This window comes from Pseudocercospora fijiensis (genome assembly GCF_000340215.1).
Source record: "Pseudocercospora fijiensis CIRAD86 unplaced genomic scaffold MYCFIscaffold_6, whole genome shotgun sequence".
In the NCBI taxonomy this organism is placed as follows: domain Eukaryota; kingdom Fungi; phylum Ascomycota; class Dothideomycetes; order Mycosphaerellales; family Mycosphaerellaceae; genus Pseudocercospora; species Pseudocercospora fijiensis.
The window spans coordinates 1,967,411-1,993,128 of NW_006921537.1; the positions used below are offsets into that span (position 1 = coordinate 1,967,411).

The window sequence follows — 25,718 nt, forward strand, 5'->3', positions numbered from 1 at the left end:
CTTGTTTGCATGTTATACGACGAGCTATTCGTGCTGGCGTGTGCTGTGCACGTGTTCGCGCCGACAGCTGACATGCATCTCATGTGCGTGATGTATACGATTGCGATGCAGGTGCGGAAGAATTGTTATGCCGTCTGGAATTATCAATCAGGAAGTTCATCGGGTGTGTGGTGTGTGCCCGGATAGGTATTCTAGCTTCCATGTTGCACCGGCTTCGGATTACCGGAACTGCTGAGGTTGTTTTGAGGAAATAAGAGCAGTTCCAAGGTGCAAGTCTACACGGAATTGCTTTAAAGTTGTCATGGTCCTGTATATAAAGTGTCGCGGCGCCCAGCGATGCCCGAGTTTCCGGGACGAGTGTGCAGGATTCTGTAGTAACCTGTTCCCATCACCACCGGAACACCAGTACGGATTGACACCGGTGGTCACCAACGTCTACAGTACATGACGGAGGTATCGCTGTATCCTTCTGCTTCCCAGGTACCTCCGCTGGTGTTCGTTCGTGGGTGGTCCAGCTCTGACATGGGTTGGTGAGCATTTTCCAAAATAAATCATACAGCCAACGTACGCGGGGAGCGGAGCGGAGCGGAGCGGAGCGGAGGCGGCAGCGGAGGTTTCTCAGCCTTGGCAGTTGTGGGGGCCGAATCTGGTGCTCTCGTTCATTGTGCGTCCGTCGTCCATCGTCCATCTCGTAATAATATGACCTGCGCCGCAAACACCTCAGGACGCACTACTTTCATCAAGATCAGAAACTACAGCTCGCAAACGCCTGTCGATTTGCCGTACAAAAACAAAGCGAAGCCGCGACGCGAAAAAAGGGACGAAACCATAGCCAAATCCTGTAGGAGTGCTGTGCCCGTGGTTATAATGAGAAGCAATCATGGTGCATGAGCAGGAACAATTTGTGAGATTCGGCTATCCCCAAGGAAAGCTATGACACCACGCATGTCCAAATACTTCATGCATCTTGCAGACTTACCACACAGCCGTCTGGGTACGCTCGGCGGCAAAATATGAGAGTGCAATTGGTCTTGTCAAGCGGTCCATGTCAACCACCGACGGAATCTCAGGCAGCCGCTTCTGACAGACTGCTTCAAACGGAGCCACTCTCTGCGAATTCGACGGCACAGGTGTCTGAAGGTGACGGAGAGGGTGGCGGAGAGGGCGCCGTCGACCGCACGCGCTCCCATACTTCCTGCTCGAAAGCCAGGATGCTACCGCCCGATTATCATGTCTAGAAATGCCGCGCAAGTCTCAAGTTCGGGACCCGACAAGTGAATCGCGAAAAAAGTGGGTCCAGATCAGCCAAGCCGTGCATGTGCAAACGATGGCAACAACCACATATTGGAAGATGCAGATTGAACTTGCGCTGTCCTCAAGGGTTTTAACGAGGAATTTCATAGTCAAAATCTGTCGAGGTAGTAGCGAAGGACTACCGAATCAGCCAGAATCCTCTTGTCCTCGGGTTGTGACTCCTACCGCGAAGCCAACGTGGCTTCAACTCGTGTGTATCACACAACGCCATACCACCACGACTTTTACACAAGGACTCAAAGAGCATCATCATCAGATACAAGAGCTACAACTCCGTCTCCAACAAACGACGAGACTCGCCTCCACACCAGAACCACATCAACAAAATCTCGCAACGACAACCAAAAATGCCTTGCCACGTCCGCTCCAAACAACCAAAAGCTACGGCCAAACTTGTCTCATTGGTAGGGGTTTTCGCCCTCCTCCTTGCGGTGGTCACAGCCTTCGAACCCGAAAATCACCTTCAAGCCACATTACCACTTTCCGTCGGCGGAGCTACATTAATCGTCCTACCGTTTTCGCAAAAATTTCAGACAGCGATGGATCCGGATTCACGATATCGTAGACCTCATGTTCCGACCAGTCGACAGCAGAGGAGAGATGAGGAGAGTAGGGCTAGGAAGGAGATGTTGGCTGAGATTAAGACTTCGTGAAGTAAGCAAAGACGACGGTTCATGGTACAGTCGTGAGTGATCATCGGAGTGTTATGAGAGGGAGTCCGGCTGCTGTGTGGAGGATATGGCGCACTCCCAGCCACCCAGCCGTAATTAATCATCGCATCAAATAATCAATCGTTCACCATTCCCTCGCGCGCCCATATCTCTCATGTCCCTTCGATCAACGACTAGCGATTGTTCCTTCTTGCCGCATGCCTTGCAGATAACCCGAGACAGCGATGCAAGTGCGTCCTGTCTCGTTCGTTTCTCGCTTCCCTCTGCTAGCAAGATCCGTTCTCTCAGATCACCACAAATAAGCATGGCGTCGCAGAACAACTTTGGTGAAGACGAAGGCTGCGTTCGCTGATTCCTGTCAGCTGGTGATCCTTGGCAATGAGATATGTCTGAATCCCCAAGCTCTACTCGCGAAGGCCAGCGATATCTAGTTTTGGAGACGAAAATGTTGTTTCCTGGATAGATCTTTTGAGTCTCGCGGTAATGATTGCAAGAAGTCAGCGCACGACGCACAGACAGCTTCATATGCGAGAAGAGAGTGAGTCACTTCCATACTCATTTGAAAAAAAAAAGAAAAACTACAGCTCGATCTCGTAGTTATCATGACCTCCATCCGCATGATCTCGTCTCTTCTCAAATTCTCACTCAATACCTCTTAGCCTCGTTCACAATCCCATTACCAGTGACCCTCATATCCTTCTCACGCCCGCCCAGGAGATCGACTTTCCTAGCAACAGCTTTACTCATCACATCAAGAAGTGACTCCAGCGCCGAGCTCGCGTCATGCGTCCAGCCACCAGCAGCGGCCATGGCGCGTTTGTCTGGGTTGCCACAAATGAGGACTGCACTGTAGGAGCCATCGGTTTTCTGTATGATTATGTCGAAATTCTGGGGCTGGTGTGGTATTCGGAGGCACGGAACTCGGCAATTCTTGTAGTAGTGCTCGTTGCGAGCTTTGGTGAAGTAGAAGGCGGCGTTCGCTGTGGAATTGTCAAGCAAGTGACGATTATACCCTGATTTCGTTCGACTTACCCAGTATCTGCTCTCGAAGGCCTTGGATGTCGTTTGTGGTGTCAGAAGTCATCATGGAATCGTAGTGAGGAATTTTTTGGCTGTTGGAAATTTGATGGTGAAAAGTGAATGGGAGGGAGTCTTGGAGTCTCGGGCTCAAAGCTCGGACTGCTTTCACATGTCACATGAAAGTGAGCATTAAGCTAATCTCGAATGACGCAACGCCACCCATCCAGCAGGCTCCGTCGCTTCATTCCTCAAGCCAGCTCAAGTGTAAGCCGTTCTCCAGACCGTCGTCTCACAGCGACGCACGTTCAGCCTGATTGCAACCGTCCCATATCACATCAAATTCTCATTCACGACGCCGTCGGAAGTCCGCTGCAGATGTCTCTCATCGAACCTCAAAGATCGACCCTCCTTAGCGATCACTTTGCTCAATAGCTTCAAAAGCGCCTCGAGTGCAGCGCTCGTGGTCCATTGCGACCCTCCGGATGCTGCTAGAGTGCGCTTAGTTGGGTCGCCGCAGATGAGTATCGCCTTGTACGATGTCCACCCGTCTTTCTGGATGACGATGTCGAAGATCTCGTTGGGCTTGACGATGTTAGTCCGATACGTTCGGAGGTGCTCATCAACTACTCTGGTGAAGAGGTAGACGGCGTTAGCTGTGCGTTGTCAGCTTTTGTTCAGAAGCGCGTTTCGCGAAGCGGGTACTTGCATAGAATCTGCTCTCGCAAGCCAGCGAGGTCAGGATGCCATCCAGACATTGTCGGTGGTTGGATTAGTGGTTGGTAGGAGGAATCGTCCTGTCGATACACAGTCATATTCTGATTGTGTCGTGTCAGTTGTAAGGAATGCAGTCGCAAGGTCGTTGAAGTTGATTGGTGCACAGATGGCGTTCACATGCAAATCCATCAATTTGCCGCATCAAATGAGCTTCGGATCAACCACATGACCTCGGAAGATGCTGCTCTCAACGAGCATGGAATCATTATATACCAACCAAGATGTCATAATCTGGATCAAGGCCATCGCTTTCGGGGCCTGGGATATCCATTACTACCTCTTCAGCGGTCTCAAAAGTTCAGCTGGCTGTGTCGTGTCTTCTTTCTTAACGAGACAGACGGCAGACTCTCTTTAATCGGGTGTCGGTTGCTAAAGGGGCCGTTTGAGTACTCTCTGGTATTTGAAGCGAATGTCTGGCTTAGGTGCAATATAGGTGCAAATCATGAAGATGAAGTGCGCGCACATCAGCGTTAAAGCTATATAAGCCAAGTCCATTCGCATGCTCGAAGGAAGGCCACGCTTGTTACCAGAACTGTATTCAAGGGTGAACGAAGCTTATTTACAGTGTTGATTGCCCTCATCCTTGTCAGAGTGGCGCTGTGTTGCTACAGCGACCTAGGACCATTCACCTGTCGAAAAGTGGGCCCCAGATCCAACACCGCATGCCCCCACGTCCTAAACAGGATGTTTGTTTACTTCTCGGTATATATATATATATCTTCCTATCGCGTTCTTCCTCTTTCTTATAATAACCTCGCTATCGCTATAAGTTCTATCCCTCCCGCTATTTACCGCTAATTTTAATATATAGGAGGATAGGGGATATATATCGCATAGACGCAGTATATATATTTCGCGTAGGGGTCCCTTTCCGGCAAATCTAACCTCGCTGTCGCCTCCCCCCCCCCTTTTTAGAATCCTACTCTACCTCGGGGTAAAGAATAGTAGGGGCCCCCGCTAGCCGAGACTATCGGACGGCGGGGTCCCTCTATAGGGAGGTACGACTATAGGAAGGGGGGACCCGTCCGTAAGGTATGCTCGAGGCGTAGGGGTACTATTCTACGCGAGATACTATCCCTTCTGCTAGAGGCTATTAGTATCTTTATTTTTTTAAAAACGTCGCGAATAAAGGTTGTCTAATAAATTCTCGTCTAATTTCTCGTCTAATTTCTCGTCTAATTTCTCGTCTAATTTCTCGTCTAATTTCTCGTCTAATTTCTCGTCTAATTTCTCGTCTAATTTCTTTCTTCCTCCGTATTCTATAGTAGGTTATCCTTTATAACGAGCGTAGGAGTAAAAAGACCGTATATATAGTATTTAATATAGTACTAAAAAGTAAAGCGCAGACGTCGGCCCTGCTACTAAGATTGCCTAAGTATCCGAAAGACCTTTTAGACGAATGCTTAGCTATCGAATGCTTACAGACCTACGCGTTATAGGGGATTGTAATAAATATCCTAGGCGTTAGCTATAGTTTAAGTCTATCTTAAGACTAGACGAGAATATTAGCGATTCCTATTTTTATATTCTTACCTGCGTTTTATTATTAGACAATTTGCCTTTGCGGAATATAGCGGTCCGCGTCCCGTATATAGACTACTCCGTAGCGGGCTTAGATAAAAACTATACGGAGCTAAGCAAATTTTTCTACTAATTAGGGCAGGGAATATAGGAATCGCTATTCTCGTCTAGGCCGTTTCTATCGGGATTTCGACTTCCTATATTAAACATTTATATAGGAGAATCGCAAAACCCTAGTTTTAATACTAGAACGACTATTTCCTATAGTAAAAATTTCTCTCTATAGCGGGAATACCTCTCTCCGTATTACTATCTTTTTCCCGAAGTTTCTTAGGTACGAAATTAGGTACAAACATGTCGTCGTCGTCGTAGCGCCTACGTCGCGATATACGCTAGGCAGATACGACTATATTATCGTATATTTCTATTACGACTATACCCTCCGCGGCTTTCTAGCCTACTTCTATAGGACTATCTCTATCCTCCGCTATAGATAGATATATATCTAGTCGCTCTCCTTCTAGTCTATCTACCTCCTCCGATCTTTCTAGTATTCTATCTTATAAGTATCCGGGTAATAGGTCTACCGAAGAGGAGGACCTAGCGGATCGCCTATAACTAGAAGTAGATAGCATTATAGACGGTAGTAGCGTTAGTAGTAGCGATAACGAGTCGACCTGCTACGCAACTCGCTAGCCCCGCGCTTGTCGCGATAAAAGACAGCGCTATAAAGAAGTAATACGCAAGATACGGGAAAACAACCTTACTATAGGGAAGGTCGTATAGTACTAGACTAGTAAACTACGGAGTAAGTCCTATACGTATCGCGTCGGCTAGCTCTCTATTATATTAAATGCGGAGCTACGTAAATCGAAGTAGGTTAAGTTGTCTAGTAGTAAGAATAGTAATATTATTCGTAAACTCGATTACCTAATTAGAAAGAGCTTATATAGGAAATAGCGGAGGACTCTTCGATCCGCTATAGAGGTATTTAAGGCCGTAGCGGGCGACTAGGCCGCTACGCTACTCGAACCTGTTAATAGATTTAATAATCAATTCTCCGTCTAGTAGTTTAAGGATACATATAAGATTATCCGGGATATTGCTCTAGCGTAGCATTAATTTACCCGTAGCGTATTAGTTAGGCAGCGCAATAAAGAGCCGGATAATCTCGATATACGAATATTTACCCTTACTACCTTTATCCTCTATACTCGCTCTCAGAACAAATCTAATTAGTTTGTAAAAGTATTCGGTCGGTACCTCCTATTAAATAGCGTAAAGCAGAGGGTATTAGATGTCCTATCGGGAATTGGTTTAATCGCTACGTATATAGCACTATACCGTAAGGAGAAGCTTTCTAGGAGCGAGTAGAAGGTAGTTATTTAATCGCATTATAGTTAACTCGTGCTTATTCTATATAGGAAAGACTCGTCCGGTTAGCGTATAATGTTATATAGTACGTAGTCTACGATAATATTAATTTCTAGGATACGGTTCGGGATTAGACTATATCTAATTAGTCGGTTATACGCAATCTTACTACGGCGCTGCTAGTGCGCTTTACTCCGTATATTCGCTATCCCGATACTAGCCTACGTATTAACGATTTTAAGGCGGATACGCGACTAGACGCTACGGATATCTGTAATGCCCCTACGCTTAGAGAAGATAAATAGTCTCGGAAATTGTCGATATATTATATATATACGGCGATTATAAGCATCTTCGAAAATAAGCTCGTAACCGTAGTCGAGGACCCTCGGGTTAAGTCGATTGCGTAGTAGCTAGGACTGTATCCGCTACGGGCCTCTAAAACCGAATTCTGCCCGCTTAGTACGATTTACTATAGCGAGAGTACTATCGATAGGAACGCCGCGGTATAAGAGGACATTATACTATATAAGCTACGCCTTAACCTAGTCGTAGACTTCCTTATACGGTTGTAGCTTTTCTATAGAGATTAACAGTCGGTATAGCGTACACGGAGCAACAAAGGTAAAAATGCTAAAAGTATAAGGCTATTCGAGCGGCGGGATTAGATAATGCCCGTTACGGGACTCTTCTATACCGCTATAAACCTCTATTATATACTAGTTCGCCTTTTCTAGAGTATTAGTTAGGATACTAGGTCGGAACATAGCCTTTTCTAGGACAAATAGGCATTTGGTACGAAAGGATTAACTAAGAAAAAACCAAAATACTAGATACTACGTCCCGTTGCGCTTTATAGGTACTCCGTAAGGATTATCGCCTTATTCGTTAAGTAGCTATACTATAGCGAATATTTCCCTACGGATTTACCTCCTAATTTTAGTAAGCTAAGGGCGGTTATACCTACTATAGTAGGTCTTACTACGGATGAATATCTTTAGTTCTTAGTAGCTATATATAATAGCTACTTGCGGCCTTTAGTATAGCTAGAAAGAGAATAGGAACGGGTATATAGTACACCTAGGACAAAGCTACTCTTACCGTAGTAGATGCGCCGGACTCCGCTATAGTTAGAGCCTATCCCGTAGGCATAGCCTAGAATCCGCGATCCTACCTAGACTACACTTTATCGGCGACTCTATATAACCGAGCTCTAGTTAACTCTCCGATATACGACTCGGAATATAGATATTAGTTATATTAAACGTCTCTTACCGCAGCTCGTAGTAGTATTTTTCGGGGCTAGATAATATAACTACGGGCGCGAGATGCTATATCTAATTTAGCTACTTAAGGGCGTATCTCTATATCTCCGTAGCGCGATTCTAGCCGGCGGCGTCGTAAATATAATAGGTAGGCCCGGGAAAGGGATCGCGGTAGACGAATTGCTCGAACTAATCAATTTGCGGTATAAAAATAATATACGAAATTTCAAGAATTCGACGTATAATATAGTAGAAACATTTGATCGTGTTTTATATACTACTTTCGCTATAATGCAAGTAAATAATGCTTTTAAGGACGAATTCGGGATCCGGAATACTACTAATTATTCCTATAAGGATATAACTTACGAAATTTAGGGGCTCTCCGCTCGACTCTTTACTATATACCGTAGTATAGGCGATCGGTACCGTAGCGTAGATAATCCTCCTATTATACCTAACCCGTACTAAGCTAGTATTAATAAAATCTATAAGGAAGTGCAGGATTTTAATGCAAAATATCTACGTAAAGGCGTATCTATAGCCGTAGTACCCGATACGGATTTAGATACTTACGATACAGGACTAGATACAGATTAAAATACAATGTTTAAAAATGTCGAAGATGTAATACTAGATATATCAGACCTACTAACAGTTTAATTATATAACGTCTATTTTAGGAAGTTTTACGCGAAGTTCTAATATTTACTTCGACTTTAGCGGTTGTTTTTTTTTACTATACTACTATTATACTCCCGAATCCGTACCCTATATCCGAAAACTCGAACGAACTAGAAGGACGGACATTCGAATAAGAGCTGCAGAAGTACTTTAGGCCGCCGCGGATAAGAGAGTAGTAGTAGAATGCCTTCTATAATTAGATTTATAGTATCTAATAGCTCTACTCGGCCCTCGTATCGCATTATATAATAAGAACAATACTAATACTACTTGAGAAACACTATCTATTCTATCGTACCGATGCTAAAAGAACTAGAGCCGGTAAAATATTAGAGAAGAAGCAACCTATAGAAGCAAAGAAAGTCCGTAGCGGGCTAGCCCTCGCCTGTATCTACTTTACATTCTTGCTATAATACTACTCGCGAGCTACCTTAGGACTAATAGTACGTAAGTAACGGCATACTTCTGCCTTAACCTCTTCGTCGACAACGATATTAGCTAGTAGGAGCGATAGGTAGAGAGTGCGGCTCTTAGATAGGCCGTTATAACTAGTATAGTAGACCGAGCGGCCGTTAGCGTATATCGTACCCTATACCTACCCGCTATTCGCATCGCGCTCCTTATTTAGGCCCTTAAGGAGCTCCTTAAGGACGTCGCCGGATCCGAGGCGGAACTTCTCGATAATACTACGGAGTTTATATACGTACTTGCGCTACTTCTTTTCTTATACCTTCGGGTCCTTCTCGGCTAATCTGCGTAGCGTTTCTAAGATATTAAAGGCACGATTAAAGATAACTTTATTAAATTAGAAGCTCCTACCTATTCGCTCCTAGATAGCCTATCTAGTCGACTACCGTAGTAGCTAGTCGCAGGTCCGCTTCGCTTGCCCGCTATAGTACCGATTATATATCTGCTATCGCGTACCTATACCGTCCTTACTATATATAGTCTTAGCTTGTCTCGGTTATATAGCGCCGTCGCAGATCTCCTTTAAGTAGCGACTATAGTTATATAGACCTATAAGTAGTAGGCGGCCTTCGAATCGAGGGAGCATCGATAGCGTACGTTAGGAGAGTGCTATATTCGATATCGGTAGCGATATAATAGACGTATTAGACCTACCGGAGAACGGTATAGATTGCTACGGAGTCCTAGTCTAATCCTACGGAGTCCGTATACTACCGCTGCTACCGCCGTACTACCCGCTACTACTACCGCTACTACCTAGTAGTACGATCCGATTCTTTTCCTTCTATATACGCGCCCTAGCTAGGGTAGCATTTGCCCTATCCTTAGATACGGCCTTTTCTATAGCTTCTTATTAAAAGATATTATCTTATAGCTACCGCGTAGGGTCTCGACTATAATACGCTACCTCGCGTAGGTTTTGCGCCTACTACTCTAATAGAATCCGCTTACGAGGATCGGCGCCTAGAAAGACTAGCTACTACGGAGTACTACCTACCCGCTACGGAATATTATTAGACATACTCGTATTCCTGCCTAAAGTAGTAGTATTACTAGGAGCAGTAGACCGGTCTAGTATAGTGCCGCCTATAATAATACTACTACTAGGGCTTATTTGCTAGATAGTCGTACTATTATCCGAAGGCGAGATCGAGGCGCTTCTTATTACTTACGTTATAGATTCTTATATATTATCGAAGACATTAGCGCTAGAACTAGATTCGCTAGAAGTATAGCGAGCCCCTCTTATAATAGCCTCGTAGCGGAGTTAATAGGTTCCGCCGCGGATTAGACCTACGCCGAATCGAGGCGATAGTACTAGGCCTAATATTAGTGCTAAGTCTAGTATTAGTGCTAGGCCTAAGCGTAGGCTAAAGATTAGTATTCGGTCGCGCGTAGTACGATCGACGAGGCGGCCTCTATTATACTAGTTGTTCTATGTTTCGAAAGGGACGCGCCGGTTATCTTCTTCGTACGTAGCGCCGCGGAGATCGATATAGCCCGCCTCGAAATTCTCGTTTATACGTACGCGTAGGTCCTAGTCCGTCTCGTCTAGCTAGCGTATACTTGCCTCTATATCGTTAATCTTATACTATAGTAGAAAGATCTAACTCGGCTCTAGTAGAGTAGATAACGCCGTAAGACGACGCGTATATTCCGCGTAGCCTCCTAGATTCGAGAACTTAGATAAGGTATCGCTACTAGGAGTAGGTCCTCGAAATTAAAGATAGCGACTACTACCGCGGCTATAAGTTAGGAGATAGGGAGTATTACTACCGCGGCTTAGAGCACTACCGCCGCAAGGAGCACTACCGCCGCTTAGAGTACTACCGCCGCGAGGAGCACCGCCGCTACGAGGAGTACCGCCGCCGCGAGGAGTACCGCTGCCGTAAGGAGCACTACCGCCGTAAGGAGTACCGCCGCCGCGAGGAGCACCGCCGCCGCTATTACTACCTAATATATCGTACGACTTAGAGGTCTTAAATATAATTAGAGATTCGTTAATAGGAAGCTTAGAGGTCTTATTTAGAGATAGTAGAGGGAGGCGGATCTATTAACGCGGATAAAGAGGGCACCGCTACGGGCAAGACTTAATAATCTTGTTTAGAAAGTCTTAATTAGAAGTAGTCGAAAGTAGTAGAAGGTAGTAATCGCTATATATATATATAGAAGAAGGAGAAGGAGAAAAAGTCGAAGAAGCGTCCTTTTAAATATAGCTACTACGCGTACAGATAGCGTATAAAGTAAAGTTCGGAATAAACGCGTTATATACGTTATACGTATAATAGTAGAATAAGGTATATACGGCGGAAGTTAGGCTATACGTAGCGGAAATAAAGCTATATATAACTAGAAATAAGACGACTAAAGAAGGCGCGATCTAAGTCTTCTATACCGGAGCAAATAAAGGTCTACTCTAAAACTAGAGCTAGAGCTAGATCTAATACCCTAAAATACTATCTTGCCCGTTACGGGACCTTCGTATTCCGTAGCGAGCGACTAGACGGCGACGTAGTATATTAGTATATCCTACTAAAATAGGACTGTTTATAGATTAGTATCTTTAGCTCGGGAGGCTCCTTACGACGACGTTTTTTCGATAGTGTTCCTATATCAGAAGCAGATTTAGGTATATTAGGTCGCCTACGCTTCGATCTAGCGGCCCTCGTAGGTAATAGCTCTTCCGTAGCGGAGAGGGCTAGGTCCGTATCTAGTAGGAACTCTAATACATACCTAGAGTCGAAGCTCGCTACTTCTAGTCGCTACTGCCCCGTTAGGCCCGACACTAGATATATAGTAGTATCCTATATACTCGAAGGACTCCCTTATAAAAATCGATACCTATTAATTACTATAGATCTAGTAGGTACGCTACTATCTCCGCCGTAGGATTAATTAGAGCCGCTACTAGCCTATTCTCTAACCTCGAGTATACTCTTTATTAGCGCTATTTTCCGTAAATTAGTTATACTACTAGTTTCCGGTACTCTCCTCTACTAAATTCGGCGTCCTTAACTAGCGATAGCTAACGCCGCTATATTTATATTGTTCTCCTACGTAGACCGTAGATACGCTTAGCGCTAGTCGTCTAGTATCTCTATAAGTAACGTATCTTCGGCTTCCTTTGCGGCGCTTACTACCTTAGCCGTAGCGGCCTTCGCTACCTACGCCGCCTTATACTCTATCTATTTTAAGACTATATCTTCTTTAATATACCGTATAAACTAGACGAGGAGATCGAGAAGAGTAATAGTTTCGATACCGCTAGATTCGTTACTATCTCTACCGCTAGAATTAGCTACTCCGCTACTCCCGAAAGTAATCGTCTTATCGTAGTACTCCTATACGTCGAGTATATACCTAATCCGATATTTTGTCCTTCTCCTAACTACTAGCTAATCTAACTTACTTCTAAGTATATCGCTATCGAAGGCATCCTAGTCTATACTCGAATAATCCTAGTAGATCCGATAAAGGCTATATATAAGCTACTTATCTATTAGTGTATTCTATAGCATTCTGAATCTATATTCCCCTGCTACGCGATCCTCGAGAACCGTAATATACTACTCCGTTAACCGCGCAAATACGAAACTAGGCCTCGAATTAGGTACTAGTCGGGGAAGGCTATTCTACCTATCCGGCGGTATAGGCAGTTTACTCCGTATATTATAGTTATACTAATTATAGCAGACTTCGCTTAATACGGATACCTTCGGGTCTAAGCACTTATCCTCGCTAAGCTTGTCGTCCTATACTTTACGAATATACGGTATATTCTATATATTAAGCAGATCCCCCGGGACTACTACGCGGCGGCTCGCTTTAGCATTTAACTAGTAGGCACCGCGTATACGAGGCGCGCGTAAAGCTATAGGCGTAGCGGAATTGCCGTCCTTAGTATCGGTATTCTTATCTTCTCGATTACTATTAAGCGAGACATCGACGTTAAGTATTAAGTATAATCCTTCCCGCTACGTCTAGAACTTACCCTTACGGGCGACGCGAGGTCCGCTACGGACCTTGCTACCCTCTACCGGCTAATCCCTAAGCCGTTTTTTTGTATTCCTTATCTACGCTAGCTAGAATACGAATACCTCGCTACGAAGATTACTCGGAACTATATTCCGACCGGTACGCCCGAGACGCTAGCGAAGATTTAGGTAGTTATACTCTAATATAAGACCCTACTAGATAACGATTTGCACTATACGGATATTAATGCCTACGCTAAGGGCGGTAGTAGCAATTATAATACAGATAGTGCTATCCGCTACGCTAAACTTACGAAACCGTAGGTCCTAATCGTATATAGGTATAGCGGATATATAGAATTAGACAATTCTAAGAACGTTTAGTATAGGATTAGACCTATTTCCCTAATAATACTAGTTTTCTCGATATAGGTCTTTAGTCCGAAGTACTAGCTAGGCTCGAACGCGATTTATAAGCGCGATTACGTCTAGGCGACTATCGATAAAGATAATAGTCTTTAGTATCTCCGCTAGCGTAGCCCGTTGCTCCGCTACGGACTAGGCTTCGCCCGTATTAGCTAGCGTAGTAGTAGACAAATTCGAGCTCGTAGCGGGTAGAGGCGAGCCCGCGGGGCTTACGGCCTTTTCGATTACAAAATATAACTAGCTATAGACCGACTTCGTATTTTTATCTAACTCTTTAAAAATATACGTATAGTTAACGCGATCGATACTAGTCCGTAGTACTATAGAATAATATAGCTCGTACCCGACCGGTCTAAACCCGCTATAATTTAATATATAGGCTTAGGTTATAGCATCTAGGGTTCTAGTATAGCTAAACTATATATAGTCCTAGCGGAGAAGCTGCCTAAGCTACGCGACTATAAGGAATTCCTCGCGGAAGCTAGCCTGTTTCGAGAGGAGATAAATTTTATCGAATACGACTAGCCCGATACGTAAGGAAAGATTCGGATCCTTTAGGGTATCCTTAAAGTCGTCGGATACGGCCTGCTCCGGGCCTAGAATAATATAATCGTACTAGCCCGCCCTGATTTTAGTAAACAAATCTAGATCCCGTCGCTTAGCCTTACTCGTAACTAGTACGGGATTAACGTATTCCCCTACGATCTTCTTTAAGTCCGCTTCTTGCTCCGCCCTAAGCCGAGTAAGAGGCACTAACTAGATAGCAGTCTATCTAGTAAGTATAGTAAAAGCCTAGAAGATTAGGCTCTTACCTAAACTAGTCTTTACGACAAATAGGACATCCTATCGCTAGTAAATTAAGGCCCGTAGTATAGTAACCTAGATCCGATGCGGCTTTTTCTTAGGCCGCTATTTAGATAGTTTATATAATCGATTTAATATCTACCTTATTCTAGCTTCGATAATATCGAATTAGAGGTCGACTAAATCGGTATAGTCGATAGTATAAACTATCGTATAAATAGATTTAAGAGTATAGTTATAGATTCGATTAACTATAAATCGAATAATCTCCTATAGATCGGTATATACGACCCTTATAGAAAGCTCTACGGGAATGCTCTATAGCGTAGCGGACTTCTAGAGCTTACCTAGCTAGAAACTATTCTAGATTCTCCGAGCTAATTTTCCCGATTTAGCTCTTATAAATTGCCCTCTAGTCGCGGCCCTTCTCTAACCCGTAACGCGTAGAGCCTACCCTACTCGCGGCGTTAAAACCGGCTCGAGTATTACGGTATTCTAAACGCATCTCTTACTAACTCGGAGCTGCGATACCTAGCCGATAATATTAGGCGGGAGGACTACGAGCGCTAGACGGGATAGTATCGGGGATAGATAAGAGTTATAGGAGCTTCTTCGCGGTATTATATTTACCCGCCGCGGATATTGTTTCGATCGTTGCGGAGTTAGTTTATCGATTTACGATCGTAGTAGGGTAGACGCGTCTAGCTTTAATATAGCAAGCGATATTCGATTTTCGCGTATATATAGATTTTCCCTAGTAAGTAGTAGACCTAAGTTCTTTAGATTTTCGGGGTAGATAGTTTTCGTAACTACGTAGGGCTTTACCGTAGCGGATTTTGCGATTTCCGATATATAATAGTATTATAGCTAATAGTATCTGCCTACTACTACGATTATCTATATACGCGTACTAAAACCCGATAGAAACGGATTAGACTAGTAATAAAGGGTATTGTATAGTCTATGCGGGAGGTTATTTAATTAGTATAGGGGTTGGAAAGTTTACTTGCGGGTTTAGAAAAGTCTGCTGCGGAACACGTGATTCTATGTCACATGCACGAACACCCTTTGTTACTAGTCTGAGTGGAGATAGGGTTTGAGTCCTTCAAGCATTTTGGCACTGCGACGCGCGGGACCTGTCAATGCCTCCGTTGTAAGGAGATGGTCCTGATGATGTTGATTCTAGGCGACCACGTTCGCGACTTGAGCGTGGATGTGGTCCATAAGCAATGGCAATCAACGAAGCGTAAAGCCGAGCATGTGAAGAGTGAGGATCAAGAGCACCTCTAGATAGCACCGTCGAGTGTCGACTCGACCATTCGAGATTTCTGTTATTCATTGATGCCATTCGAGATTGCCATCCGCTCTGAGACCGCCTCATCCCGGAATTCACTCACTCCTACATATAGTGCGGCGGCTCATCCGGAAAATAACTATCATAGTAATCCTTCTCATCACCCGGCGAACAATTATACCCAACCCAAGCCGTCAAAGCCATCCAAGCATAACTATCCGCATTCACAGGAGCCAAATCCGGGCTGTCATCTTGATCGTCATCTACCAGACCATGAGTGCGCTCAGGGAAGTAGGCGTACTCCAAGTCACCGGGGTTCTTGGCGTCGATGATCTGCTCCCCAAGGGATGATTCGGGACCAATCGTGCTGTAGTGAAGTGTCTCGTGCAATGCGAGGCGAGAGAATGTGTCCATTTCCTCACTGGGGTATTTCTCGAGATTGCCGCATGTAATGTCGGGGCCGGAGGTGGGTAGATCGAAGCCTGCTGGGCAGAAGTGGATCTTTTCACGTTTGTCAAGGGTGTCCTCTACTGTGTAACCTAATGTGTTGCCGTCTTCATCGCATTGGTTTTTGGTCTCGGCCCCAAAATCTGGAGGAGGATGTTAGCTCCGGATGCCGGAGAAGTGCAAAGAGATTTTGTCCTCACTTACCAAGATTGTCGACGATCATTGTTCCCACAATCTTCCCAATCCTGCCTTCAGAGCTACTTTGCCCTGCGATCTTCATCAAAACATCGTACACGACGTCTCGAGAGTCCGGGTTCTCGGTGGCAAAGTATAGGTCGTAGGCCTCGTTGATCGAGGTCTTGGCATCTTTGGCCGCCTTTGCTCCCCAGGACGAGAGAGCTCGGAGTTCTCCTATGCAGATTACATCGTGAAGCTTCCGTAGGCGCCCTTTGTCTGTGTTATCGTCTGGATCGAAATTGAGGTATTGCCATTCATTGCCACAGGCGTCGCCGAGCGGATATGCTGACGGCGCTGGGGGATCCGCCCGTTTGTCGACTACCTTGGATGGGGAAGGGAGTGGTTTGGCATGAACTGATGAAAGGTAGCATGCTGCGAGGAGTCCCGCGGCTAAGTACATCTTGACTGTGACGACCTTGCGGTTCAGGAGCTGGAAAGGCTGTTGATCTCGAAGGAGTAATGGGAAATGCGGGCATTTGCTTGGGGGTACTTGGACATGTCAACAGCATCGACTTTATACATTGCCGCCATCATGGTCAGCTACAAGTATCGACCGACCGGCGTTTATCGGTGCTGAAGGTGTCGTCTCGCTCCCGAGCGATATCGAAATCCTTGTTGTACAACCCACCATCCAAAAAGTGTGGATAGGGCATCCTGATGCGATGGGAGCAGTAGCTGTGCCATGTCCGCATCGATTCCGAATGATATTTACATGGCTAATTCGGTCAGCTGCGGACGGATTTAATGGGGCTCTACCAGGCTGGGTACGACGACTAGAGATACATGGTCAATCAGGCTTGAGCGTAACGTCCCGGGGAGTAGAGTGGTTTCGTGAGCAGAGGGTGCACGACCCGGGCGATGCATCCTCCAGTGCATAGCCTTGGAATATATTGATGCAGGCTGATCTTCGGAAGCTGCAATTCCATATGCCCCATTTGTGCGATCGTTTCTCCACTGCAAGTTGATCATGCTAGCGATTCAGTGATTGCCGAACATTCGCAAAGGCCACTGTCGATGCTGTCGAGACACGCTTGTCGTTGTCAAGCACAATGGAAATGTACATGGAGTCTGGCCGAGTAGTCGGGTCGCCGGGCAATGATGCATCTGTGACGTACAGCTAACGCGACAGGCTGAGGCTGTGTGAACTTTTACCTTACCACTTCAGCCGCACCCCTGGTTGTACCAACAATACCCACAATACCAAAATACCAACATCGTATGGTGCCGGAATCGTCTCCGCCGCGATGAGTGTAGCACAATATCAGCTGCAGGCACCAGGTGACTCATCCGACGCTGCCAAGAAATGGTCGAGTGCCTTCTTCGCTATGCCATGTCCTTCAACCTGCTTTCCTCATTTCATCAACATGACCGATCTTAGCAAGTCCGAAGCCATCGACGAAGTGGCCGCTCTTTTCGAAGGAAAGAAGAAAAAGACCAGATCTGTCGAGGAAGATGGCGACCACGTTGCGGTGCAGATTCAGCTCAACGCTCGATACCGCGTCTTCGATTTCTCTGGAACTGTGCCATTCAGCATAGTATTCGGGCTCGTCCGCAAAGCTCCATCAGACAAAGATCCCAGACCTTTGATACTCCACACCCACCAATCTGTGCTAGACGTACCATATGCACTTGCCAAAGGAATGCTCACATTACATGTGCATGAAAGCGATCGAGAAGTGCCGGTCGACGTGAGTCGGATGCTTCACACACCTGATAATGAGGCCATTTCGGTCACTCTTCCATCACCCGTTGAGCGAACGGAGAACTGGAAGCGATGCATGTCTGTTTATGAGTACATTATCAAGCCTGCAACCATCCTTGCCTCGCTTTTTGATGTCGGAAAGAGGTACTCCTTGCGAGTCCATCCAGCATATCAGGACACATCCTTTTCTTCATACGAGTATCTTCCCCAGGCAGAAGCGGTCGACATACAGCAGCAGGTCAACGAGAAGCCGAAGGCACTCACCACCGTGGCTCATGGAAGAGCCTTCTTCAGGTCCATTTCGTCAGTGCCAATTCCGCCAGTTTTGCAGACTCGGATGCGACTTTGTCCCTCTGCGCCCGGCGAAGAAAGGGAAGGACCCGCGCAGCTTGAAATCAGCGTGACAAATACTGGCTCAGAACCGATCACTGTGCAGGCACGCGGGCGTCAGCGTTTCCTCGTAGCGAAAGGACCGATGTTTGATGCAGAAGGGGAGGTAACAGATGATGGGCGGCCACGCATTGTCGATAAACATCTGCCAGCACCTGCCTCATCTCTTCGAGTCATCAACGTTGAAAACGGAGAGGTAATACTGGAAGCTTCGAAACCTGGGCCATGCGGCGGTGCTTCTAATCCCAAGAAAATGGAAGACACTCGGCCAAAGCTGGAGGCTCTGGTAACTCTGAAGCCTGGCGAGCCTCTAGTGAAGCAGGTGGACTTCAGCCAAATCATGGCAAAGCTGCCAGACGGAAGATATGGCATACAAATGGAGCCCCGAGGCATGTGGTGGTGTGTTGGTGATCGCGATGATTTTGGGAATGCGAGCGAGGGGCGTCTGCCGCAGCATTTGTGGAACACATCGATCCTGCCGGTGATACTTGAATGCGCTGATACTATCGAGGTGCAAGTAAGTGGAGGCAGGATCGCGGGTTACATGTAGCCGCTGCAGGTAGCGGCCACAGCTGGTTCGTGTGGTGCTGATTTACTGAATGGGGGATTCAATGTCGAAAGTGGCTGTTCCGCTGTTGTGAAATGCAATTTCTTTTGGCCACAGGTAATGTCTCATCTCCAGAGGTTTGCCTTGAAGACCTCAAGTACCGTGAATCGCCATCTCGGCGTGGGATGCTGGTCGTTGGCTTGGTTACATGTCTTGGAAGGCCAATGTTAACATATATTGAATACCTCTGCGTGACTGCTTCGAGCTGAGATCGCCTTTGAGGACTCAAGAAGTCGAACCAGGGCAAAATGCGGTATCGCTGGGAGATGCGAGGACAGAAGTCGTGTCACGTGCTTCTTGCCAAGCACATTACGTAATGAGCGCGACGCGCTCTCATCCCACTTTACGCGATGTTTCTTAGGCCAGCGCGCCATCAATAACGACAATTTTGGACGTCGCTGTCGCCCTTTCTCTCCCGCACTCACTGCATCGCTGGCGACGACAATATGACCGACGCATTCAATGCCATCACTCATGGCGCCCTCCGCCAAATTACCGAGGGCAACCCCGTGGAGAATCCCATCCTGCAGTGCGTCCAGATCAAGCCCATGGCCCAGGGCGCTGGTGGGACAGAACGGTGGCGGGTTGTCTTCAACGACACCGTCAACTTCATTCAGGGCATGCTATCCTCGCGTACGTGCAGCGGAGAACAACCTAGTCTTCAAATGGAGCCGCAGCTAACGCATTCTATAGAATCAAACCATCTAATCACCGACGGCCATCTCAAGAAAGGCAGCGTATGCCGACTCACACAGTACCAAGCAAACTTCGTCAAGGACAAGCACATTCTGATCATCATGAATCTTGATGTACTGCACGAGTATGGCGAGCAGGACAAACTGGGTTCACCGGTGGCGTTGGACGCAGCGAAGCCTGAAGCACAAGAGGACGTGAAGCCACAGCCAGGGAACATCGCGGGAAACAACTTCTATGGTCAGAAGCCACAGCAGGCGCAACTACAACAGCAGCAGCAGCAGCGGTCACTGCCTTCGCGGACAAATGGTGCTTCTCATGGCGGCGCACATGGCAATATCACGCCCATCGAAGCTGTCTCGCCATATCAGCACAAGTGGACAATCAAGGCAAGATGCACATCAAAAGGCGATATCAAGACATGGCACAACAAGAACGGAGAAGGTAAGCTGTTTAGCGCTAACTTCTTGGACGAGACTAGCGAGATTCGAGCAACCATGTTCAACGAGCAATGCGACCAGTGGTACGACGTGCTGCAAGAGGGTTCTGTATACTACATCTCGAGCCCATGCAAAGTCCAGCTGGCTAAGAAGCAATTCTCGAACCTGCCGAACGACTACGAATTGACTTTCGAGCGGGACACGCAGGTAGAGAAAGCCGATGATGAAGGCGTGCCGCAGGTCAAGTACAGCTTCACGAATCTCGAATCGCTCCAAAATGTCGAGAAAGACACTGTGACCGACGTCATTGGTGTGCTTGCAGATGTCGGTGAGGTCAATGAGATCGTGTCGAAAACTACATCGAAGCCCTACAGCAAGCGAGAGCTTACTTTGGTGGACGACACTGGGTACAATGTCCGCCTGACTATCTGGGGCAAGGTTGCTGAGTCCTTTGATGCTTCTCCCGAAGCTGTTGTAGCGTTCAAGGGAGTCAAGGTCAGCGATTTTGGTGGTCGATCATTGTCCTTGCTGTCCAGCGGAAGCATGAACATCGATCCAGATATCGACGAGGCTTACAAGCTGAAAGGCTGGTACCAAGCCAACGGCAGCACAACACAATTCGCATCGCATGCCAACACCATGGCCACTGTTGGTGCCACGTCTGGAGGTCGCAAGGACGACACCAAGACCATCCAACAGGTTCGTGACGAGAACCTGGGTATGACTGATGCTACGGACTGGTTCACGCTCAAAGCGACTATCGTCTACATCAAGCAAGACAACTTTGCATATGCTGCATGCCAGACCACTGATCCCCAACCTTGCAACAAGAAAGTGACCGAGGTCGATAATGGCAGCTGGCGATGCGAGAAATGCGAGAAAAACTGGGATGCGCCCAAGTACCGCTACATCATGAGCGTCAACGTCAGCGATCATACCGGACAACTCTGGCTCAGCTGTTTCGACGACGTCGGACAAGCTATGCTGGGAATGCCTGCCAACGAGCTCATGGTAGCGAAGGAGGAGGGCGATGAAAAGAGAGTGACTGATGCATTCGCTGACGCGAACTGCAAGAGCTTTGTGTTCAAGTGCAGGTGTAAGATGGACAACTACCAGGACCAACAGCGGTATATTCAATCTTTCTCGCGAATGTGGAGACATGTGCTGATCATTGTTGCAGAGTTCGCTACCAAGTCCAGTACGCCAACAACATCGACTTCGTGCGCGAATCAAAGAGGCTGGCCGATATCATCAAGCTATACAACAGTGCTTCGGACACCTTGTTTGTATGAGACAGCAGGGTGTGGTGAGTAATTGTCGAAGTCAAATAGTTCTCAGAGACCACGCTAGCTTGATGCATAGAGCGCCTGCACGATGATGAGGGCTTTCTAGATGCATAATACGAACTGATGCACAGCCGGATAACATGGCACCCATGTTTTCACGTTTCACAGCTTTGGACGATTGTAGCAGCCACACACTACACCGAAAGTCGAGCGCTGGAGAAACGGTGGAAGTCCTTTTCATGTCTTTCCTTCGCAGCAGCTGAAGTCGAAGTGACGTAGTAAGCTCTGTTTCTCGGTCGAGAATTTCACTTGTTTCCAATGTTGCTTGAGAGGAACAACTCATAAGTTCGTGATCTCCTCTCCAAGGACACATGTTTGTTTCGGCCCAAGTTTAGAGTCTGCTAGCGCGTTCTCTTCTTGGCTTTGCGCAGGGATGCTCGCGTGCTGACAACACTTCCCGTTGCTTTGCTTCCCCTTCTTGTTACCCTCGACAACGCACTCGCTGAATAATAATCTCGGTGATGCTCAAACATGGACTATGAGACTGCCGATGGCTCACAGTTCTCTTTGCGTGAGATCTGGTCAGAAGATGAAGGCAATCCCGAATTTCGAGGCACGCACATTACTGCATTCGTTGACGGCAATGCGTACGCGGGCAGATCTTCAGAGCGAGCTGGTGAGATGGATGATGCGGACGTGCTCCAATACTTGGACCCAGTCCCCACCGAGAACATATTCCCATTGATGCCTAATGACTTTACCGTTGCTCCAGCTTTCGATGCCTCGAAGCATTATCTCAAGGCACCTCAGTTCACGTACGATGACCGACTTCCGGGCAATACGTTTGTGGCAGATTGCTTTTTGCATGAAGCTGCCGTGCTTGAGCGGCTGATGAAGCATCCGCACCCCAGCATCGTCACGTATTTCGGGTGTGTGGTCAGAAACAAACGCATCACTCATCTAACCCTGAAGCGGTATCCTCGTACTCTGACCGAGCTCAAAGATGGGGACTTGCCCGATACTGAACGGCAGCTTTTGCGCGACAACATCGAGGATGGGATTAGACATCTTCATTCCCTCGGCTTGGCGCATAACGATCTCAACCCCGGTACAGTAGCAAAGTTCAAAGTCGTCTCCGTTGCGCAGAGCACTTTTCGCTGATAGTACACCAGACAATGTCTGCATCGATCAGGATGGCCGGCCAGTCATTGTTGACTTCGACTCATGCTTGCCTTTTGGCGAACCACTGATGAAGGGAGTTCCGCACCTAGCAAGCGACAATGTATCACTCTCAGATGCGAAACATGACTTGGAGGGACTCCGTAACATCGAGTGTTTCCTACATCTTGCCCCACAAGTCGCAGACCAGCCAGGGCGCCTCCCAAGATGAGCGTCATTGATCGCAGGCCTGGACATGATTACAAAATCCACATCTATGGATCAATGCGACCCGGAGATGTGGTCGACAGGTTTCTGGCAGACGTCCGTGCGGAGGAGTCTAAGTGATCTAAAAAGGGTTGAGCCTGCGCATGGATAGTGGCTACGTTACAGTCTGTGCCAAGCTCGGCGAAGAATCAGTCGAGGATGGAGGATATTGTCAGGCGACAAGATGGGAGGTGTATACAATGAGAGCAAGTTGCATTACTGCGTCTGACTGCTTGACTGAGCCGGACTACTCTTCGGAGGGCCTCGACAGAGGTTGAATGTTCCTACCTTGAGCTTGGAGAAGAAGGTTAGATGAGCCAACAGTGGGAATTCTGGCACTGCGAGTCTTCACAGATGACCAGAGACGTCGAGAAGGTCCGCGAATTGGATCTTGTCAAGGCTGCGCTTGCATATAATAGTTCTGCGATAACGCGTCTGAAACCCATCACGAATACGCTCGGGCCGATTTTCCCCGAAATCATGTGTTCAAGCACTGTCGCGTTGAACAACCTTTCTCCTGTCCACACTTCTGCAAGTTCTGCTCGCTAACGTTGAATTCAACCATGCTCGAGGTCTCGCTGTACATGAACGAGCGCCAACAAATGGGATGTCTCCTTGTCGCAGAGCAAATCCAGAGGTCGGCCATGCTCGGCACCAGAGACAGAATTCCGCGCTCCTGACTGATGCAGAGACGGCAGATCTCTGCACCGGAACTCCCATACCAACTCCCACCGCGAAGCTCTCTGCGGATGTCGTCGTTGTTGGTCACTGATCCTTGACCGCTGTCACTTCTCTTTCACTGCTTTCGTATTCCTTTACTACTCCAGCTCGTAATGGCCAGCGAAAGCCGATAAACTCAACAACTACATCACCGTGAGAGTGGTCCAGGGACCTGGAAAATTGCAGCGACTAACAATGGCCCTCAGAGACCTGATCTACAGGCACCTAAATGGAATATCTCAATATACGACCGAGAGAAGTTGGCTCCTGGCTACTGGTTTATGTCACCTTATGAGCACATCGATCAGAAAAGTCCTGGCAAAGGCTGGATAGGACCGCATATATACGATGATGAAGGAGAGCTTATCTGGAGCGGAGCGGAGCTGTTCGGACACATGAGTGCTATGGACTTCAAAGTTAGCAGTTTTCGCGATACTAAGGTACTATCCATGATCAGGCCGGAGGTTCGTGAAGCTGTACTATTAGATGATGCTTTCCGTATCGTTGAGGATGTACCCATCGACGGTCTCAACATGCACGATCTCAACTTTATCGATGACGGGAAACATGCTCTGGTTATCACGAGAGGAGTGGTGAATGCTTCCGAGGAGCTTTCCAGAGTGACTGGTTTAGAGAATGGCAAATGCGAGGCCAACTTTCACGGCATTCTTGAGCTTGACACCGCGACTTGGGAACCTGTTTGGAACTGGACGAGCTACGACCACATCGGTTTCGACGATACCTCTTTCAAGTACGGGCCAGCAACCGATCGCTGCAAGCACGAATGGGATTTTCTTCACGCCAATGCTGTTGACAAATGTCCCGATGGCGATATCTTGTTATCTGCCAGACACACCGACACGATCTATAAGATTTCGAAAGAGACTGGATCGATCGTCTGGCGCCTTGGTGGACGTAAGAATGACTTCGATGCGAGTAATGTGAACTTCTCTCGACAGCACGATGTTCGTTGCCGCTCTCAAAACGAGACACATACTGGTATCACCCTCATGGACAATGCGAAGGGAGAGGATCCAAAGCGACCTACGAGCGCTTATTCTCGAGGCTTGCATATATCTCTGAACACTGTCAAGATGACAGCCGATATCATCTCTCACTACGATCATCCCGATCAAGGCTACACGAATCGACGAGGCTCATATCAACTCCTACCAAACAATAACGTCTTCATGGGCTAGTCCGAATCGTCTCTCCACAGCGAGCACGCTCCAGATGGACAGCTATTAATGCAGGCCAGAACGCTACCAGAATGGCTCGGCTCATACCGTAGCTACAAGTTCCCATTCGTTGGACGACCTCTCGACCCACCTGACGTTCTCTCCCACGCATTCACGCGCACAGATGACTCTACAATGATGAACGTTTACGTGAGCTGGAATGGAGCGACTGAAGTCGCAACCTGGAACCTCTACCGCACTGATGCAACTGGACATGCTGAAGCCACGAGTCTCATTGCCAGCAAGACGAGGACCGGGTTTGAGACCACAATCTCGTATGACGGATATGCAAAATTCGTGCTCATTGAAGCGCTGGATAAGAATGGCAATCTTCTAGAAAACGGTCGCTCGCAAATCTTGACAAATTTACCGGCTCAGAATATGCTTACGTCTGAGGTTGTAGCGGAGGAGTTGTGGTTACAGCAGATTGGGGACGGGGTTCGTGCGTCTACTTCCAAACACGGGAAGCAGAGGCTTGTCTATCAGAGCACTGGGATCGCTTTCGTGGGAGGATTTGTCTTGTGTACGCTGCTTGCTTTATTAGTGGCTTGGTCGATCTGTCGAACTATGCGGAAGAGTTCGAGGATCAGGACGCCGTGGCATAGATCAATGAAGGAATATCGGCCATTGAATGAGAAAGAGGAGGTTCGGGTCGAGATCATGGAGTGTGAAAGTGGATGCTCGAGTCCGTCATGAGCCACTGAATCGGTACATGTATGAAATACGATGTCCTCACTGCTTTACCGTCGCCCAGATATCTGGCTCTCTGAATGAATCTCCCTTTGTCGCTTCTGGACTTGCTCTTGCTCTGCTCTTCTCGCTGACTGAAGCAGCAGATATAAATATCTCTCCCGTCGCTGGCATCTAACTCCCACCATCACGTCGGACAGAGAAAGCATCTCACATCCTTTCCCCAAGCTCTTTTATACCTATCAACCTTAGAC

At 47.2% G+C, this 25,718-nt stretch overlaps 7 protein-coding genes across 7 annotated transcripts; 5 read left to right on the plus strand and 2 right to left on the minus strand.

Annotated features, from left to right (window-relative positions):
* Positions 1 to 742: 742 nt before the first annotated feature.
* Positions 743 to 2,119, plus strand: MYCFIDRAFT_211745 (uncharacterized protein). Its single transcript, XM_007930174.1, has one exon. The coding sequence runs from the start codon at positions 1,241 to 1,243 to the stop codon at positions 1,877 to 1,879; it is 639 nt and encodes a 212-aa protein (XP_007928365.1). The 5' UTR covers positions 743 to 1,240; the 3' UTR covers positions 1,880 to 2,119.
* On the minus strand, positions 2,110 to 3,474 carry MYCFIDRAFT_176399 (uncharacterized protein; the record flags this gene model as incomplete). The annotated part of the gene is made up of 10 exons (XM_007930175.1): positions 2,110 to 2,136; positions 2,160 to 2,504; positions 2,533 to 2,539; positions 2,568 to 2,617; positions 2,655 to 2,965; positions 3,018 to 3,167; positions 3,215 to 3,262; positions 3,299 to 3,315; positions 3,357 to 3,396; positions 3,426 to 3,474. 10 exons carry the CDS (start codon positions 3,472 to 3,474, stop codon positions 2,110 to 2,112), a joined length of 1,044 nt encoding a protein of 347 aa, XP_007928366.1.
* Positions 3,475 to 15,694: 12,220 nt separating this feature from the next.
* Positions 15,695 to 16,673, minus strand: MYCFIDRAFT_77002 (uncharacterized protein; the record flags this gene model as incomplete). Its single annotated transcript, XM_007929893.1, has 2 exons — positions 15,695 to 16,179; positions 16,241 to 16,673. 2 exons carry the CDS (start codon positions 16,671 to 16,673, stop codon positions 15,695 to 15,697), a joined length of 918 nt encoding a protein of 305 aa, XP_007928084.1.
* Positions 16,674 to 17,637: 964 nt separating this feature from the next.
* Positions 17,638 to 18,915, plus strand: MYCFIDRAFT_28954 (uncharacterized protein; the record flags this gene model as incomplete). Its single annotated transcript, XM_007929732.1, has 1 exon — positions 17,638 to 18,915. The coding sequence occupies one exon, from the start codon at positions 17,638 to 17,640 to the stop codon at positions 18,913 to 18,915; it is 1,278 nt and encodes a 425-aa protein (XP_007927923.1).
* Positions 18,916 to 19,418: 503 nt separating this feature from the next.
* Positions 19,419 to 21,397, plus strand: MYCFIDRAFT_29007 (uncharacterized protein; the record flags this gene model as incomplete). Its single annotated transcript, XM_007929733.1, has 3 exons — positions 19,419 to 19,605; positions 19,666 to 21,232; positions 21,286 to 21,397. 3 exons carry the CDS (start codon positions 19,419 to 19,421, stop codon positions 21,395 to 21,397), a joined length of 1,866 nt encoding a protein of 621 aa, XP_007927924.1.
* Positions 21,398 to 21,922: 525 nt separating this feature from the next.
* On the plus strand, positions 21,923 to 22,781 carry PDK1 (3-phosphoinositide-dependent protein kinase; the record flags this gene model as incomplete). The annotated part of the gene is made up of 2 exons (XM_007930176.1): positions 21,923 to 22,499; positions 22,564 to 22,781. 2 exons carry the CDS (start codon positions 21,923 to 21,925, stop codon positions 22,779 to 22,781), a joined length of 795 nt encoding a protein of 264 aa, XP_007928367.1.
* A 598-nt stretch (positions 22,782 to 23,379) lies between these two features.
* On the plus strand, positions 23,380 to 25,548 carry MYCFIDRAFT_197895 (uncharacterized protein; the record flags this gene model as incomplete). The annotated part of the gene is made up of 4 exons (XM_007930177.1): positions 23,380 to 23,453; positions 23,745 to 24,734; positions 24,828 to 25,216; positions 25,529 to 25,548. The coding sequence occupies 4 exons, from the start codon at positions 23,380 to 23,382 to the stop codon at positions 25,546 to 25,548; spliced, it is 1,473 nt and encodes a 490-aa protein (XP_007928368.1).
* Between the last annotated feature and the right edge of the window lie 170 nt (positions 25,549 to 25,718).

What these genes read in the sequence shown, in the direction of transcription:
- MYCFIDRAFT_211745 (XM_007930174.1), top strand. Translation starts at nt 1,241, where the DNA reads ATGCCGCGCAAGTCTCAAGTTCGGGACCCGACAAGTGAATCGCGAAAA.